Source organism: Petaurus breviceps, unplaced genomic scaffold (genome assembly GCF_028583685.1).
Source record: "Petaurus breviceps papuanus isolate PSGF00001 unplaced genomic scaffold, PetGlider_PUasm1.0 90897, whole genome shotgun sequence".
In the NCBI taxonomy this organism is placed as follows: domain Eukaryota; kingdom Metazoa; phylum Chordata; class Mammalia; order Diprotodontia; family Petauridae; genus Petaurus; species Petaurus breviceps.
The window spans coordinates 8,139,792-8,157,977 of NW_027187374.1; the positions used below are offsets into that span (position 1 = coordinate 8,139,792).

General features: G+C 39.4%; 1 protein-coding gene across 1 annotated transcript in view; it reads left to right on the plus strand.

Moving 5' to 3' along the window:
- ITSN1 (intersectin 1) overlaps positions 1-17,960 on the plus strand; it is a 327,970-nt gene extending 310,010 nt beyond the window's left edge. Inside the window, exon 39 of the mRNA XM_069074954.1 lies at positions 4,108-17,960. Within this exon, the coding sequence (XP_068931055.1) occupies positions 4,108-4,256 (149 nt within the window). The 3' untranslated portion in view covers positions 4,257-17,960. The remainder of the gene's footprint in view (positions 1-4,107) is intronic.
- Positions 17,961-18,186: the final 226 nt, after the last annotated feature.

The window sequence follows — 18,186 nt, forward strand, 5'->3', positions numbered from 1 at the left end:
GTCCTGGAAGCGCGCTCCCAGCAGCTCTGGCCCCTGGCAGTCCTCAGCAGGAGTCCTTAGCAGAAAGTCCTTAGCAGTCCTAACTCAAAAAAAGGGCTTCGCGCTGCCACTGCCTCTGCTGCTGCCGCCGTCACCACCACTGCCAGCCACCGCAGGAACGCTAGCTTGGCTTCTGCTTCCTCTTGCTCCGCCCCTTCCTGCTACGTCAGCAAGTCCAACGGGGCATGGAAGATCTTTAAATCCCATAACCCTTACACCATCTAGTCTCTATTCTCTCTATTCCTCATAGAATCAAAGCTTCAGAGGTGTCCATTCTCAGCTCCAGGTGGTTTCAGCTACTTTTCCATGGTGCCTCATTCCCAAAACAATGTTAGTTCCTGCAGGTGACAGAACAATGCTAATTTCTGCTGCATGATAGTATACACTTCCCCCTCTCCTCAGTCCCCAAAGTTCCTGATTATACAGCCCATCACTAATCTTTATCTTCTCCCTGGTTACCTCCTCCTCCTGCTCTTCCTCCTCCTCTTCCTCCTTCTCCTCCTCCTCTTCCTCTTCTTTCTCCTCTTCCTCTTCCTCTCCCAGGTGCCCCCAGGAATTCTCATTACCCTCCTCCCAAGGTAGGATGACTGGTCTTTTCAAGCACGAGATATCTCAGACAGTGCCCAGAACAAGGTCTTCATCTTGCTTCACAGAACATCTCTCTTCACCCTTAGGAGCATTCAGCAGGGGAATCCCTTCCCACTACCAAAACAAGGCCATCCTCTTTTTTCTCCCTTCCTTGTTACCCGTTCCCCTGAAGGTTCTTTTCTTCCTGAGAAACCACAAGGATCACCTTCCCCTCATTCCTAGCCCTCAATTTGACTTGAGCATATTAAACACTCCCTTCTCTCCCCTCCTGCTGCTTTTCTCCTTTCATGTACCCTCCCATTTTGTAATGTAGTCCTACACAAAACATTAGTTCACCTGTAGGGTATTACAAGTTTTCATCCATGATGTCCCAAGCTGGCCTCTTCACTCTTACCTCCACCAGATTTTTGCTTCATCCCTGACTCTTTGTGCACATTTAGAAGGAAATCTCTTACTACTTTCTACTGTTACTCTGTTGTTATTGCTATCTTTGGCTACAGTATTTGTTCACCACTCTTGCAATTCTATTGCCTGGGGTGTTCAAGAAGCAAATAATGTCTTCAGGACTGCTTTTCTTTTTAAGTAGGTTTCAAATACCTCTATATTATTGAATGCCCATTTATATTCATTTATGTTAAAGTTCAGATTTGCAGGGTAAGTCACCCTGGGCTATATCCTAAACTTCATTACTCTTTGGAATGCCTTCTTCCACTCCCTCCTGCATTTTCCAGTGGGTGCAGAACAGTGTTGTGGTATTCAAATTCCCTTTCCTTTGTATATGAAGTTCCTCCTCCTAGCCTCTTGTAATATATGTTTCTGAAATGAATTGTTAAATTTAACCACTATGTGTCTTGGAGTTTGCAGTCTTGAGTTTTTGTATTTTTCTGGAGGTGATTTAGAGATTCTTTTTTTTTTTTTTGGAGGACAGTTGGGGTTAAGTGACTTGCCCAAGGCCACACGGCTAGTTTTCTGTGTTATGTGTCTGAGGTCGGATTTGAACTCAGGTCCTCCTGGCTCCAGGGCCGGTGCTCTATTCACTGCGCTACCTAGCTGCCCCTAGAGATTCTTTTAATAATTATTTCATTTTCTGTATCCCGAAGTTCTGGGCAGAAAATTATTATTTCTTGCATTATAGTTCAGATTTTTTTTCTTCTGGGACACTATCATCCTTAGATTGTCTCTACATATCCTGTTTTTGAAATTAGTATATTTTGCTTGGTTAGAAAATGTTTTCTTTTAATATTATTGTTTTTGCTTCTCTTCTTTGAGAGTATCCTTTACTTCTATATCCCTAATTATGTTCTTTCTTTTGTTCCTTTGGTGAGATTTGTTATCACAGATTCAAGTTTTTCTCTTCTGCCTATTATTTTTCCTGTGAAGGACATAAATTCTACTCTCATAATCCTCATTTCTCTTTTAGGCTCCTCAGTAACAGTGTATTATAGTTCCATATTCTTCTCAAATTCCACAGGATCCTCTGTTTCATCAAATGTTTAATCATTTTCCTTTGTTTTGTAGTGTTTGTTCATAGACATTTCCACTCATTTACTGTGAAGGTCATATTTCCTTCTGCTGTTAAGGGTTTCCCTCTTGATTCACCTCCTTATGGTCAAGATATCTGAGTTTTCTTCTTCCTGAGACCTTTGGCAGTTTTAGTCTTTTCCCCCTTATTTTCCCCATTGTTCACCTTCTCATTCCCTCCCCTTTGATAGTGGTTTCCCAGGGAGCTGTATCTGAAACCATTTCAGTCTCTTCTTACACTGGGCAACTCAGAGTCCACCAGACTAGGTCTCTGCCCCGAGTGGCTTTTGGGTAGACAGAACTGGATGTAGCTTGATGCTGGGCTCATTTTCTCAAGATTAGTGGAATGCCAGATAGCTTCCTTCCGGCCCCACAATGGTGTCCTGTCTCATTCCCTCTGTTCCTCAGTTCTCTGGTCTAGAAGTTCAGAGGGATGACACTGCATCCACAGATGGTTTCTATCATTGGGAGTTTGGATCTCTGAGGCTCTGGGAAGTGGAGTGAGGAGGGTGTGAGGTTGAGCTCAGATAGGTGTCCTGGTCCTTTCCCTCCATTCCTCCTCTCTCTTGCAGAAATCTTTTGTGGCACAGAACCTGCCACACCACTTGCCAGTGAGGTCCCAGTAAACTTCTGCAGTCTGGAGCCCAAATCTCCACAGCAGTGGAAAGAGGGAAGGGAGGACTGGGGGGTGGGATTGGGTTTTGTTGCAAGCTCATAGGCCCATTGGCTAGAGTAGTCTTACTGTCAGTAGCTTGGTGGGTGGTGAGAAAGGTCAGTGTATGCATCAATTCATGAAGTTTTAAAATCTTTCTTTTGGGTTTATATCATGAAGATAGTTGAAGTTGATTTATCTTTTACACATAATTTCTATTTGAAGAGCTTTGAGAGGTCATGAGGATCAGAGAGACTGTCTAGTCCACCATCCTGCTGGACCCTGAAACTGTCTCCCTGTTTGATAATGCTGTGACATTATCCTGGCAAAAGGCTCCCTCTCTTTTATACTCTTCAGAATAAAGCATGTCAAATTCTTATTACAATTGGTGGAGTTGGAGGTTGCAGCTAAGAGTTCATGAAAAAGCATAGCCTCATTAATATTCTTTTTTTTTTTTTTAAAGCAATTGGGGTTAAGTAACTTGCTCAAGGTTACACGGCCAGTTATTTCTGGGTGTGGTGCTAAGTATCGGAGCCCGGATTTGATCCTCAGGTCATCCCAACACTGGAGCTGGTGCTCTTACTGGCTGAGCCACCTGGCCGCCCCCTCATTAACATTCTTATTGGCATACAAGTGTGTCTTTCTGGTGTAATGCTTATATCAAAGGCTTTCCTCTGTAATTCACTTCTGGGAAGAAATACTCCCTTCCTGTCCAGTTGACAGATTCCCAACTCTTACAAAGGAGATTTGAAAGAAGAGTATTTCTTATAGTGAACTCCCATTTGAACTGAATGTCTAAGACAGCTGGGTGGCACAGTATTTAGAGAGCTGGGCCTGGAGACAGGAAGACCTGAGTTCAAATCCAGCCTCAGACACTAACTGTATAACACTTGGCCTGTCATTTAATCTCTGTCTACCTTGATTTTTCTCAACTGCAAAATGGGGTAAATAACAGCAACTACCTCACAGAGTTGTTGTGAGGATCAAATCAGATAATTTTAATATTCATAAATCACCTGTCACAGTGCCTGGCACTTATTAGGCCTTATTAAATGCCTGTTACTTTGAATAGACATTCTCACTTTCCAATGTATTACCTCACTCATTTTCAGTGACTCTGGGAAGCAAGGAGGGCCAGTGATAATATATTCATTTTATGAATAAGGAAATTAAGGCATGGAGCCCTTCGAAATTCTAAAGTGTTAAGAAAAGTAAAATCAGGAAGATTTTTTTGGGGGGGGGGTCACATATTAACATTGGAAAATAGTGAAAAGTTCTCTCACTTTTTTTTTCTTTTTTCATTTTAGATTTTTTGGGCCGGACAGAAATCCGTGTGGCAGACATCAAGAAAGACCAGGGTTCAAAAGGGCCAGTTACCAAATGCCTCCTTCTACACGAAGTTCCAACAGGGGAGATAGTCGTCCGACTGGATCTGCAGCTCTTTGATGAGCCATAGTGGGGCAGGGCTCCCACCATAGCCTTCTCATCCCAGCACCAGAGCCCTGCAGAAATTATCTGTAATTTGGTATTATTTTTTCTATGTAGCCACTGCGATTCATTCATCTGTAAAGCAATGGGGTTAAATTAGGGGTGAGGGGCTCCCTGGGCTCCCAAGATCACCTTTTGACAATCCTTCCCAAAATGACCAATTCTAATCTGTGAGGCAAATCTGTGTTTTCACATGTAGGCTTTTACTCTAGTTTCTAGGGTTTCTGAAATCCTATATCTAGAGCTAGCTAGAGCCAAAACAGATTCCTGTCAAAAGTCTGACCTCTCCTGTGGTTGGCTCCACCCATTCTCTTTACTGTATAGTTGATTCAATAATGCAACATCTCTATTTTTGAAGATTTTATGTAACTCTTCCAATGTCTGCCTCCTTGTAGCCCCCATATAGGCTCTTTGACAATGATTTTAGTCCCTTATCACTGGTTTAGAGACAAACTGTGAGCAGATACATTCTAGGGGCATGAGATCTCCATTGCCTTTAGGATAAGGTCTGCACAGTTCTCATTTGGAATGCTGATGTGGGATCATTTAGCATAGATGGTCTTCTGAACATGCCACAGAATTGGGCCTTTAAGAGCTGGTTGAGCTGAAGAATTCTGCTGTTGTTTTCTTAATAGTGTGGTTTGAGGGGAATAGATATAACAGCGATTAATGGTTAAAAATAAATTATTTAGCTGTCAAGTGGTCAGGGGAAGAGATTCTTAGCATGTTTGAAAGCGGTCTTTTTGATAATCCTCACTACAAATTTAACAAAACCACTCCCTACAATGTGTGAACACTGATTGTACTGTAATGGCCAGCAGTGCTGGAAAAAGACCCAAACTGACCCAGAGAAATTGTAGCATTTTTTTCATGACAAAGGCAATCTACCGATGACCAGTCATAAGCCTGTTATGTGTTTGAATGTGTCTGACTTTGAATGTGATGAAAAATTGCTGTTTTTGGCGTCCTTACCAAGAAACATGTGTTGATTGCCAGGCATCTTTCCTAAGGTCTGAAAAGGAAATGTGACCAAAAAGAAAGAATGGAGTAGAACAAAGTGGAGAAAACCCATTCTGTTATTGGGTGAGAGGAATCACAGGCATACCTATTCCACATGTTGAGAGGAAAACAGATCCATAGAGATTCTCCATCCTGCACCTGGTACAGAGACCCAAACTCCCAGTAATGGAAGGTGATATGTACCCAGAATAAAGAGTAAATGCCTGAGTGCTAAGTTGTGAAGCTAAAGAATTATTCTGTTGAGTTCTTTGCTCTCTTGCTTAAATGCCAGCAGTAGGTTGGTATTTAGGCAATAACTTGGTTTGCTAGTTGAAAGGGGTGGGCTGTTTGTGTTCGCATGTTGGTTAGTTAGAGTTCGTGTAAACCCTGATCTCTGTAGGCTGTATGGTTCTTGCATGTTCTCTCTGGTAGTGACTTGTGTCTTTCCTATATTCAGTGGTGTTCTTTCTGATATGGGTCTTATAGATGTACATTAGGATTGTGGAGAAATCTTTTTAAGTGATAGGTACAATATGGTGTAGACTGTACGTTGTAGTGTGATTTCCTGTAAGGGCACTATTGTGTTTCAAGCAATTAAAAAATTATACTATGTTGGAAGAACAACAAAGTTTACATTTCATACTTTTAAGAAACATTTTATTATTTATTTATTAAAGCTAGTGTGTAGAATTTTGTATCAGAAACAAGAGACATAAGTATTTTTTGAACCTGAGATACAATCTTTAGTTAGAAACATTCAATGGAGCAAGGTTAAACCCAGTTTCACTCCAGGCATGCATATGTTGATCACCTGTTGACAAAAAACATAGTTTAAAGTATCTTTAGTTTATATTTTTCAATGTTGTTGAGGAATTGTTTGAAATCAGATCTCTAAATAGACTTATAAAATTCATGCTTTTGTACTTATCAGAGGACCTGGCTCAAATTTCACCTCTGACACCTGCTACCCATGGGACCTTGGGCAAATGACTCAACCTCCCTGGGCCTAAGTTTCCTCATCTGTAAAATGAGGAGTTGGGAATAGATGGCCCATGAGGTCCATACCAGCTTGTTTATGATCCTACTTTCGATATTGCTATATTTTACTAAACCTAAAATTCTTGAAAGTCCATGGTGTTGTGATAGGATAAACTATCATTTATTTAAAAATATTCATGTGGAGTTGCGTTGACCTGCTTTGTTCAGCTCTTCTTTATTACTCTGTTTTTCCCCATTATCTTAAATAAGCTAAATGTTGAATGTTGATGCTTCCAGTGGGAAGCATCTTGTGCTCCCTTTGGATGTGCTGAATCACCCACTGTAGATTCCAGTAATGGAATCAGAATAAAATGAAAAACAAAAGATAGTCCTTACCACCCTCCTTCCTTCCCCTCTCTCTGCAAGTGTCTATATAGTAAGTATCTTCTAGATGCTAAGTGCTACCCAAAGTCTAGATGTTATTATTGGTGTTGTTTACTAGTATAATCTTCTCGACAATATTTTATAGATGGATAAGGACGATGTTAAGAACTTGTCAGCACCCATCTGTGGAGAGCATCTCCTGGCCTTGTTCTCTTTACAAGTGATGGATTTATAGGTGAATGTAGGTAGCTTGGGGGAAACCCTAAAGTTTGCTTCCAGTCTCCTCAGCTTTCTCTTCCACTCTGGTCTCCTAAACTCATATTCTTTGAGATGAAACATATTCTCGGGTTATCTCTTTTCTTCCTGCTCATATTTGCAGTGATTTTTTCCCCCACCTTCACATGGGTGAATGACTCAGTTAGGACTAAACTTAGATGAAACCAGGATAGTAGTGTTATTCACAAATTACCAGTTTTCTCTCAATTTAGGAAATTTACATCCTTTTTACTTTGAGACTGACTTGCTTGCAGTTTAATAAATGGTTTTGTTCTTATTTTTGTCATTTTAAAACCAGCACCTAATAGAGCGCCCGGTATGTAGTAGGTGCTTGTTAAATGCCTGTTGAATTAAATTAATTGAAAACTTTTGTTTTTTTGCACAGACTAATAAGCATGTTTGCATTTAAGTGCTACAAATTCCTAAACATTCCCATAAGATTAGTCTGCATCTCTCAGGTCTTCAAGAGTTAGATTTTTTCATTACTATACTTTAGTTCTTTTAAAACAACAAAAAACAAAACTGTCTTTCCTCCCTTGTTAAGTTAAATAAACAGACTAACTTCCTATCCAAAAAGGATTCTGCATCCTGGGAGGTGGAGGGAATGGGGTTTCATTCTACCTCTCTCTGTTCCCAAAGTTATGATTCTTATACTGTAGACCAAAAAACCATATAGGTTTAGTATGAGGTCTCTGTCTTCACCTTTATAAGAATTGTGCTGCAGAAGATGATAATAGGTCTTTAGTGTTTAGTAGCAACATTAGTGCTCCTAGGAGGAAGAAAAGCAAACCCACATCCAGCTTCAAAAGCTATTTGCTGTATGGTTCTCGATAAAACCATTTCCCCTGCTATCTCTACCAGTGTTTGACCCTATGTCCCAGAGAGCTAAGGGTCTTTCTTGCATATTTCCAATCTAATCCAACCTCAAAGCAACTCTGAATCAGGTCAGGTTGGGTGAGTGCCAAGCTGAAGGGGTTTTCCTGAATATCAGGAGTTTGATTAAGATCAAATATACTTTGGGTTGATAGTTGATAGTCCAAAAGTTACTTGGGAAGCCCTCAAGATATGGGTTCAGTGACGAGCTCCCATGGCCCCACAGTGGATTCGAATTTTGGAGTTGGTAAAGAACAGCAATGCTTCATACACAAGGCCTTTATCATGATGTGTTTTCTTCCTCCCCTCTCTTTTTGACATTTTAAGGCATGCGAATAACTCTCCCATATTACCCTGCTGAATAGCACAAATTTTGGGGGTTTGTTTTTTGGAGGTGATTTCACTGTTGAAGGAAACTCCCTGTGATTGTAGGGGGAAGGGAGCAACAAGAAAAAAAGGGGCAGAAAAAAATCTCAATCTCAATAACATTTCCCTGACTATCCTAAGGCTTGAAAAATCAGTGTGCTGGGGCTCACCCTAGATAAAGCTAAGTCTGAGATGAGGCCTTTAACTCTGAGCATATCAAAGGATTCTTGCTCAGGGCTCTTGGAAGCAGGCTCTTTGCTGGTTTTGAGTGGGGCACCTGCCCAGCCACCTCTTGGAGGTAAAGACTGTGTTGAATTAGAAAGAGTCTGTTTGCTGGGCCAGAATGGATTGGAGCCACAGGCCATAAATGAATGAGAAAGCTCCAGAGCAGTGATCCCCAGTTGCCCGATTGGCGATTGGTACTAGTTTACAGCAAGTTTTTACTTGCTTTTAAAACTTTTACTACCCAAAGTCCTTTCTTCTTAAAACCTATAAGCTTAAAAGAATTGTCTTTCTTTGTCTTGTTCCCCTCACCCACTGCTTCTGAGATCATCTCCAGTCATCCTGACCTATTTTTGCCACTGGACCCAAATGGCTGCAGGGGAGAGAGTGAGACTGGTGACTGTACAAGGCTGCCTCCCTTAAATCCAACTCACTTGTGTATTATGCTATCACCTCCCTGACATCATGGCTGTCTTTGAGAATAAAGGACAAACAACGACAACAACAGTAACTCACCCTCAGCACAGCAGTCATTACAGCTTCACTGGCACAGTCATCCTTGTGGAGGACATGTTACTGGCTTGCAATATGATTTAAGTTGAGAAAGACACAGTTTCTGGGCCACGTACAATTTGAGGCCATAATCTCACACCAGTGTCTTAGTGAGCCTTTTTTCAGGCTGGTACTCACCCAATGTGACCGTTGGATTGGATCAGAAACATGCAAGAAAGACCCTTAGCTGCCTGGGATATGGGGTAGAACACTTTCTCCAGATACTAGGGGAAATGGTTTTATCAAGGACCATATGGAAAATGGCATTTGAGGCTGGATTTGGGTTTGTTTTTCTAATTTTATGTTTTTGTTTTAAAGCTGGTGAAGGGAAGGAAGGGATGTATGAGGTAAGGAGACTTCCAAATGAGATCATGTGAATAGTATTCCCCTGGTTTGCTCTTTTTTTTTTGTATCAGTAGTAATGTATGATATTGTGGTTTATAGGATGTATGTGTGTGTATGTATCCCACCTAAGGAATTCTATTGTAACTTCTAAGTTGTCTTTAATTAACTGACCTCCAAGTGACCCTTTCTTTCTTCACCAGCTTCTAGGGGTCACAAAATGGGCTTTATTGCAGACACTAGCACTTTATCATGGGCATATGCCTGTAGTGGGTTAAGATGATAACAGCCTTGGGTGTTCAGTGAGGGCATCTGACTTGATCCAGAATAGATTGCTTCTAAAGGGTAGGACTTTTTACTTGCTAAGGTAAAGTAAAAGAAAGCAACTGTTTTTTATCATCTGTCCACAGCTCTCTTGGTGTTACAGGGTTATGCTTTTATTTACAGAGATCTTAGCTAGCACCCAATGAAGGAAATTAATAACACTTTGGAGTCTGCAGACACTGTGGCTTAAGCAGATTTCAGCTTTCACAGAGGGAGCTCACTAAAGCTACAATCCCTTCTCTTTGCACACCGTGATCCTGAAATATCCACTCATAACTTTTGCCCAATGAATCCTGTATATTATTGCTGTATATTTTTGCATGAGGATGCTTTATAGACATCACTGGTGAATAGATGTAGTTGGGATGGACAGGCTCTTTCCTTTGTCAACGGAACGTCCCTCAGAGTGTTGGGTGGAACAGGTTGGGCGTGGGGGGATGGAGATTGGTCAAGGGGAAGCTCTTTTGTTTTTTTTTCAGCATTTTGATAATTACTTTCCAAAGGGAGGTGAGAATTAATTGCTTCCCCAAAAGTGTGATTAGAATGGAGAACTAAAAAGGATAGGGAAAATTAAAGAGAGCTGGGTGCTAGTCTTGGCCGTGACTTTGGGCCAATAATTCCCAATCTAAGCCTCAGTTTCCTTAGCTATATAGTGAGGAGTTAGAATAGATCATCTCTTAAAGTCTCTTCTAGCTCTAAATTATTTATAATTCTAGATGGACTTTGAATAGCAGCTGATCATTTTGTCTGAAAATTGGATATACATTGTCGACAGAAGCAGGTATATCGCCAGCAGTTACCTCCCCCCAAGCCCTCACCCCATCACCTCTGGTTCCCTTTAGCCATCATGGGAGGATTAGGACACTGTCACACTGCTTATCCTCGGGAGTCTTTTGACACTAAAGAGATATTGGAAAAATGAGTAGATCTGGGGTCTGCATGCTTGGGTTAGAACCCCAGCTTTGCTCTGTACCAGCTATGTGACCCAGGGCAAGTTATTTCTCTTCTCTGGCTCCTAGCTTCTTCATCTGTAAAGTGAGGGGACTAGAGTAGTTGTCTTCAAAGTGTCCTTCTAGCCCTAAATCCTTTGCTCTTTTCTCTGACCATTTCTTACATGTCTCTTTTCCCTCCCTTCATTCCTTCACCATTCCTTCCACGAGCGGTCACCTGCCACACGGGAGACTTGGCTTCATATTGCTGAACTTCAGTTGCCATAGACTAGGAGCAGAAAAACAAGCTGTCTGACCCCCTTTTCCCTTCTGCTCATAGTTAATAATAATTGATTAAAATTTGTAAAGTACTTTACATACATTTAAGTGAGCCTCAAAATAAGCTTCTTATGTGGGTATTAGAGGTATTATTGTCTCCTTTTTACAAATGAGGAAATTGAGACTCAGAAAAACAGGATTTGAACCCAAGGTCTTCCTGATTCCAAGTCACTATGCACTATACTATACTGGTTCTCTAATTGACTGTCTGGAAAAAATATAGAAGTTCATTTAGTGGGATCCGTGATGTTCTAGTGCAGGAGTTCTTAACCTTTTTTTGTGTGTGTTATGGTCCACTTTGACAGTCTGGTGCAGCCTATGGATCACTTCTCATAATGTTTTTAAATGAATAAAATAAAGTACATAGTATTAGAAAGGAAATTAATTATATTTAAATATAATTATCAAAATATATCTTTAAAAAACTACCACAATTTCAAACACCCCAAGTTAAGAACCTCTGGTCTAGAAACAAATTAGCTTAGGGATGTGGGTCTATGAATTACCCATAGATCCTCCTTTGAGAGCAACAGCTGATCTGTGACTGTAATTAATATAGTTCCTGAACAGTTTGCTTTGTTCTTTCTAAAAGAAAAGGTACTGGGCGGGGAGGCTAGGTGGCACAGTGAAAAGACCACCAGTCCTAGAGTCAGGAGGACCTGAGTTCAAATCCAGCCTCAGACACTTAACAGAAAACTAGCCATGTGACCTTGGGCAAGTCACTTTACCCCAACTGCCCTACTTTCCCCCCTCCAAAAAGAAAAAAGAAAAGAAAAGACTTTGACCTTGTGTGAAGTTGACAGAAAATTATACCGAGAAATAACAAGGCTGCACATCTGTTGGTGGTTTACCTTGATGATATGGTGTGAAGGTATAACTAACTATATATGACCTTGGACAAGTTATGTAGGAGTCTCAAATTGATCATCTGTAAAATGATCTCTCAGGTTCCTTCCTCTAATATCCTGTATTTCTCTGAAATAAATCAATCTTATTTTCTAAAGGCAACTGGTGACCACCTCATCTTCCTTTCCTCATATACCCCTCCTTCTACCTGCTCACTTGGGTGTTCAGTCATTCACATGCACTAATGGAAAAGACAAACAAGACAGGATTCTTTAAATTTACTCTGGGAGAGACCATAAATAGGAAGGAAAGGTGCTCAGCCACTGCTTCAGATACACAAGGCTGACTTATGCCCATTTATCAAATCTCCTCTCACCACATAACTACTGTCTCACCCTACTGGCTCCAGAATGTTATGGATTAATTTATAGTGCTTTTGTGGAAATATATGTCAAAATCCTTTATTCAGATGGATCCAAGCTCTGGAATTCCCAGCAAATTGACAAGAAGTTAAAGATTCTTTCTCTCTCTCTCTCTCTCTCTCTCTCTCTCTCTCTCTCTCTCTCTCTCTCTCTCTCTCTTTCTCTCTCTCTCTCTGTCTCTCTCTCTCTTTCTCTCTCTCTTTCTCTCTCCCTCTATGTCTCTCTCTCTGTCTCTCTGTCCTGACCTTGGACTTCCTCTCATCTCTATTTAATCCTTGCCAGATTCACACACACACATAAAATAATTAGTTTATTTTGAAAACATGCAACATGCCACTCTTAAAGAAATGAAGACTGGAAATATAAGTGCAGGGCAAGGTAAGGGACAGTCAATAGTTTTGTTCTCAGGGAACAGGAGCAGCTGCACCCATCACGCTTCATGTGGCTTCTGCATAGTTCCACTAGAGTCTTTTCCAAAGCTTCCCTCCTGGGTTGGGGTGGCAGCAGTAGGAGCAGTAACAACACTGGGCAGCGTCCCAGCATAGCTGTCTCCTCTCCCTCTGTCCCAGAGGACCTCACATCTTCTCCCCTGCCCTCTCTACCAGCACAACTTCCTTACTTTTCATTTCTTGGGAAATTTCATCTCCTTTCTTTAGGGTAGGGGGAATTTAAGACTGTTTCTTTCCAACACTGTCACACCCCCTATAGTCCTTGGTTCAGAATACACTGAGAGTTTCTGTCCTGTTCTGTGTGCATACATGTTGGCAGCATTCCTTGGATAAAGCACTACACAGGGAGGAGGTTGAGGGGAAAAGCATAATCTGTATTGTTTGCAAAATACAGAGAAAATACAGTATGTAAAATGAGGATCTTTCAGTTATTAATCAATGAATAGAGATAAGCAGGAAAACTGAAGGGAATTTGGGAATTATATAATGTTCCAGCATTCGAAGTCTGACAGAATAAAAACCCCATTTTCTAACACTGTAGAATTGTGATGTTATGTTTCAGTCACAGAACAGTAGCACTGATAGTGGATAATAGTAAAATCAGTCATTCAAATAATACTTAATGCTTAGCAGACGATTCCTTTCAAGTTCATATGTGATCAGTTCTGTCACCTACAAAACCAGATTAACATTTGATTTTACGTGCCACCAACCATTTCTTAGTCAAAATTAAATATTTATTCCAATCTCCAATTCAATTCAAACTTTTACAAAATGTCAGAACTCCTTTTTTTTTAATGTAACACTAGTGTTAGAAAGCAAGACAGCACCCGTTTAAATGGCCAAAAAGCAATTATTAAGTGACTGCCATATGCAAGGCACTATGCTAAGCACTGCCCATACAAATACAAGCATGCCTGTTCTCAAGGAGACTACATTCTATTTTCATTCATATCACAAACTAATTGTTTTACACCATATGTTCTGGGTTATACACTTTGTGGTACATATATCACAGTTTGTGCTATGATAAATTTTATTATAATGGGGGCACGTACTAGAGTTTGTCATTTATTAATACTGAATGCATACTAAGGTGCTATTGTGAGAATTTAAATTCTCAAATATATATCTCAAAGTAAACAGTGAAAGTTCTTCAATTGATAAAGTTTCATTAGAAGGCAGCTTATTGAGAACATTTATTGAGAATAGGCCAATAACTTGAATTGAGGGTTTCTCTCTGTGCAGTAATGGAATGGGAATTACTTCTGCTGGGAATTTTGATCAATATTTAGCTGTTTAAAATGGTAATGTTGAGGTATTCTAAAGATACCTTCTTGTGAGTTACTCTTCTCCCCATCCCATTCATTTCCACTTATCTCTGTATCTTCCTATTCATCTATAGGAACATTGAATAGAGTCAGCAGATTTAAAGGAGGAAGAGGTCATGGAGTGTATCTCTTCTCTTTGACTTGCCTAAGGCAAAGGGGTCAAATACATGGTCCACAACACTCCATTTTGCAGCCAAACTAGATTAAAATGTAATTGGGAAGTATTTGACAAAATAAGCAAAAATGCAATAAAACATAGAAAAGATCACACTTCAAAAGTAAGTCCATATGCTGCCTATAGGATTCTTACATAGCCTTCAATTCTATTTGAGTTTGACCCGACCCCACCCAAATAACCCAAGGTCAGCAAAGAAGTGGCAGAAATGGGATTTAAAAACCAGGACCTTCAACTTCAAATCTAGTGTTCATTTCACTTCTTGGGGAAAAGAAAGTAAGTATTACAGGAGAGGTTTCAGTGTTCACCCTTTTCAACTTTGAAAATGAGTTCAGAGTAGTAGCACTGGAAAAGATATTTGGTCAGTCCCATCATTGATTTCCAGGGCTTCACATACACCAGCTCCAGAAAATGTATTTTCTTTTTATCTTATGACTAAGAAAATCAATTTATTTTCTATCTTTTCTTCATGTTAAATCTGAATCTATTTCTACCTTTATTTGCAGATTCTTTTATTTTTTAATTAAATTATTTATTTTTAGTTTTCAACATTCACTTCCATAAGTTTAAAATTTTCTCCACTTCTCTCCCCAAGATGGCTTGCAATCTTATGTGGGCTCTACACATACATTCCTCTTAAACACATTTTCATGTTAGTCATGTTACGTAGAAGAATTATTACGAATGGGAAAAACCATGAGAAAGAAAAAAAACCAACAAAATAAAACAAAAAAGAAAATAGTTTGTTCTGTATTCTGATTCCATAGTTCTTTCTCTGGATGTGGCTGGCATTTTCCTTCATGTGTCTTTTGGAATTGTTTCAGGTCCTTGCATTGCTGAAAAGGGCTGTCTATAAAAATCAATCCTTGAACATTGTGGTTGTTACTGTGCACAGCTTTCTCCTGGTTCTGCTCTCCTCACTCGGAATCAGTTCATATAGGTCCAGAAAAGGTATTTTCAAACTAAGGAGAAAATTCCAAATTAAGAAGCAAAAAGACACTTACCCACGATAGTTTGGTGATGACAAGAAAAACAGATTTTTGAGTCTTAGAGTTGGAAGGAACCTTAAAGATGAAAACCAAGAGCCAGCTAGTAGGTCAACTTGTCTAAGGTTACACAAATGGTGGTAAAACTGGGACTACTTCCTACTACCTTCTACTATACTGTGTTGTCTCATATTAGTATCTACGAGTCTTCTTGCATCTTTACTCCTTTTCTTCATTCATGATAGGAACTGAAGATAATTTTAGCTCCAAATCTCTGGGCACAGAAACTTTGTCTAGAATCTTCTTCCCCTTGAGTCAGAGAGACTGGGCACTACAGGTATTCCCTCTATCCATTTTGCAGATAAAAAACCAAACCAAAACAGAGCAGGTTCAACTATTAACTCCCTTCCCCTTCCATGAGCCATCTGTGTATAGAGATAGATTCTTCCTTCCTATTTAAGCCAGATAACATATGCTCAGTATTTTTTCTGTGCCTTTCACTTCAGGAACTTAAGGCATATTAGTGGAAAAGACTATGATGGAATAAAGAAAGTCCATTGAATGTGTGTGTGTGTGTGTGTGTGTGTGAGTGAGAGACAGAGAGAGAAAGAGAGACAGAGAGAGAAACAGAGAAAGAGAGAGAATAGAGTGATCAAAATTTCTTCAAAAGAACAATATATTTTAGTGTACTTAGCCCTGGAAATTTTTGGCCCAGAAAATGAGCAGATTGATAGAATAAAGTTATCTATAAATCTCTCCCACTTTGGAAGAAAGCATTTATTTGTATTTCTAAATAGTCTCTTTGATCCTGTGTTATCAAGTACTACCACCTCTTCTTCCTGGGAGAGAGGAATACTCTTTTTGACCCCTCCTGTTGTCTAGGTACAGCAACTATACCTCTAGAGATTTTCTGTACAATAGCGATATCAGGAAAAGAAAGGATGTTTCAATGAGGTTTGAGAAAATAATATATTTTGTCATACTCTGTGTCCCAGTTTTGAGTGAGGAAAATATGATTACTGTATTCTTAGAAGGGTTTGAACCAGATGACCTTGTCAAAGTATAGTGACAATTTATCAGTAGAATTGGGACGAATAAGGAGAGAAGTTGTGGGGATGGATCAGACATGGTCTTTGTGTGTAGAAATCCAGGTTTTGTTTCTCAGTGATGGGCTGAACTCCCATCAGTAACCACTCCTAGACCCAAGGTGGAGGTGTCTCTGCGCTCCATGAATGAAATTGTCCTGAAGTCATAGGTCTTCTATTATCAACTGGATAAGAAGCCGTATCTTAGATATTTTCAGATTATCAGATCCCATATCATCAAACAAATTATATTTTACACGTCCATTTAAGGAAGATGAAAATGAAATGGATTGGGTTGCATTAATTATTTTCATTCCATGACTGCCATTGGGTCTCTCTGGTGAATTTATGGAAGAACCTAGACTTGAGCTGCATAGAACAGGCATGGCTGGATTGTGGGCTGCTTCCCTGGAAAGCATACCCATATCAACGAGATTATATATTGTAGCACTTGAGATGACATGAGGTAATGGAATTTTAGAGCTGGGAAGAACCTCAGAGGTCATGTAGTCTAAGCCCCTTATTTTACATATATGCTACAAACTCAGGAAGAACCCCCCCCCCCCCCCCCACTGTATTTGTAGCCAGTTTATCAAGCTCTAGAAAATGGTAGCTCTTCATAATCTTATGGTTTTGAGTAATAGTTGTAGCCTTTCCAGTTGTTATAACAAGCTACATCTTTGACCCATTTGGTAACTTTTGGAATCTTTGAAATTCGGTTTGCTTTTATAATAGTTGGCCAAACTCTTACATATGTAGAAAAATAAACCATCTCACATTTTAGAAGCCTGTTTGGGAGTTGAACACTTGTCAAGATTAATACTGATAGCGGGCCAAAATACACATTCTTAAAGTTTATGTAACAGAATGAATCGACTGAGGCACCTTCACCTTAAATAAAACCACAAGCTCCAAGCATAGATTTCTTTTCTTTTTTTTCTATTTAAATCCTTCACAGAAAGATAATATAATCAAATGCCTGAAATTATGTATTTTAGCAACATCAACTTTTACAGGGTTTTAAATGGTGATTTTTTTCAGTCTCTAAAAATGCCTATTACATATTCATAACATTTAAAAGTAGGTATTCTGGCAATAATAGTTTTTGAATATTATTAATGTTTAGAGAGATGAAAAAAATACATGGAAAGGTTGTTGATATATATGAAAACTGTACACAGAAGTAGCATTTGCTTTCATGTGTCAGTTCTATCTCAGCCCTTGAAATATTCCCTAGTAGATAGAGAAGTTGGTTGCCACCTCAACTGGCCATCATTTAGTATAGTATGCGTTGATATAAATAGATATGTATGGGTGAAATTTGGTTTAAAAAAAGATTCCTGTGTAAACTTTAGAACTCTTGGTTGCTGCATTTATTTCTTTCATTCTGTTTCCAGCCAGCCAGAGGTGTTTTGCACCTCTGCTACAAAGAATGAAAAAGGATAATGGCGTTTAGATAATTTGTGGAAATTCACCTGTGTGTATATGGGGATATGTGTGTGACTAGATGTATATATCAGTATATAAAAGAGTCTATACTGTTAAATAATGCACAAAACTAATGGAAATACTGTAGGCATCATATTTTACTTGTTCTTTAAGTACTTTAAAATGTGAATTGTCCTTGAAAAATTATTTTTCTGTATGTATATCAAAATATTTTTAGGACCTAATTTAAGTGCATTTAACTGTAGCAGACAAAAACTCCACAATCTAATATATTCAGTGAGCATAAATTGCTTACCTAGATTCAGTTCAACTGAATGTCTTATACTTAAAAAAAAAAAAAGAAAACCTGTAGACTCCACATATTAGTATTAAGCATATATACACTTGCTAGCAAGTAATTCAAAGAGGGTCATTTCTCTCCCAGATTTGATTGAGAGTAATTGGCTGGTACTCTGATAAGACAGAAAGTATCTTGTAGCTGAGCTAACTGAAGGGATTGCTAGTTTTATAAAATTATATGTTCAGGATGTGGATTTTTTAGACCCTCTTGTCAGGAAGGATAACAGAAATG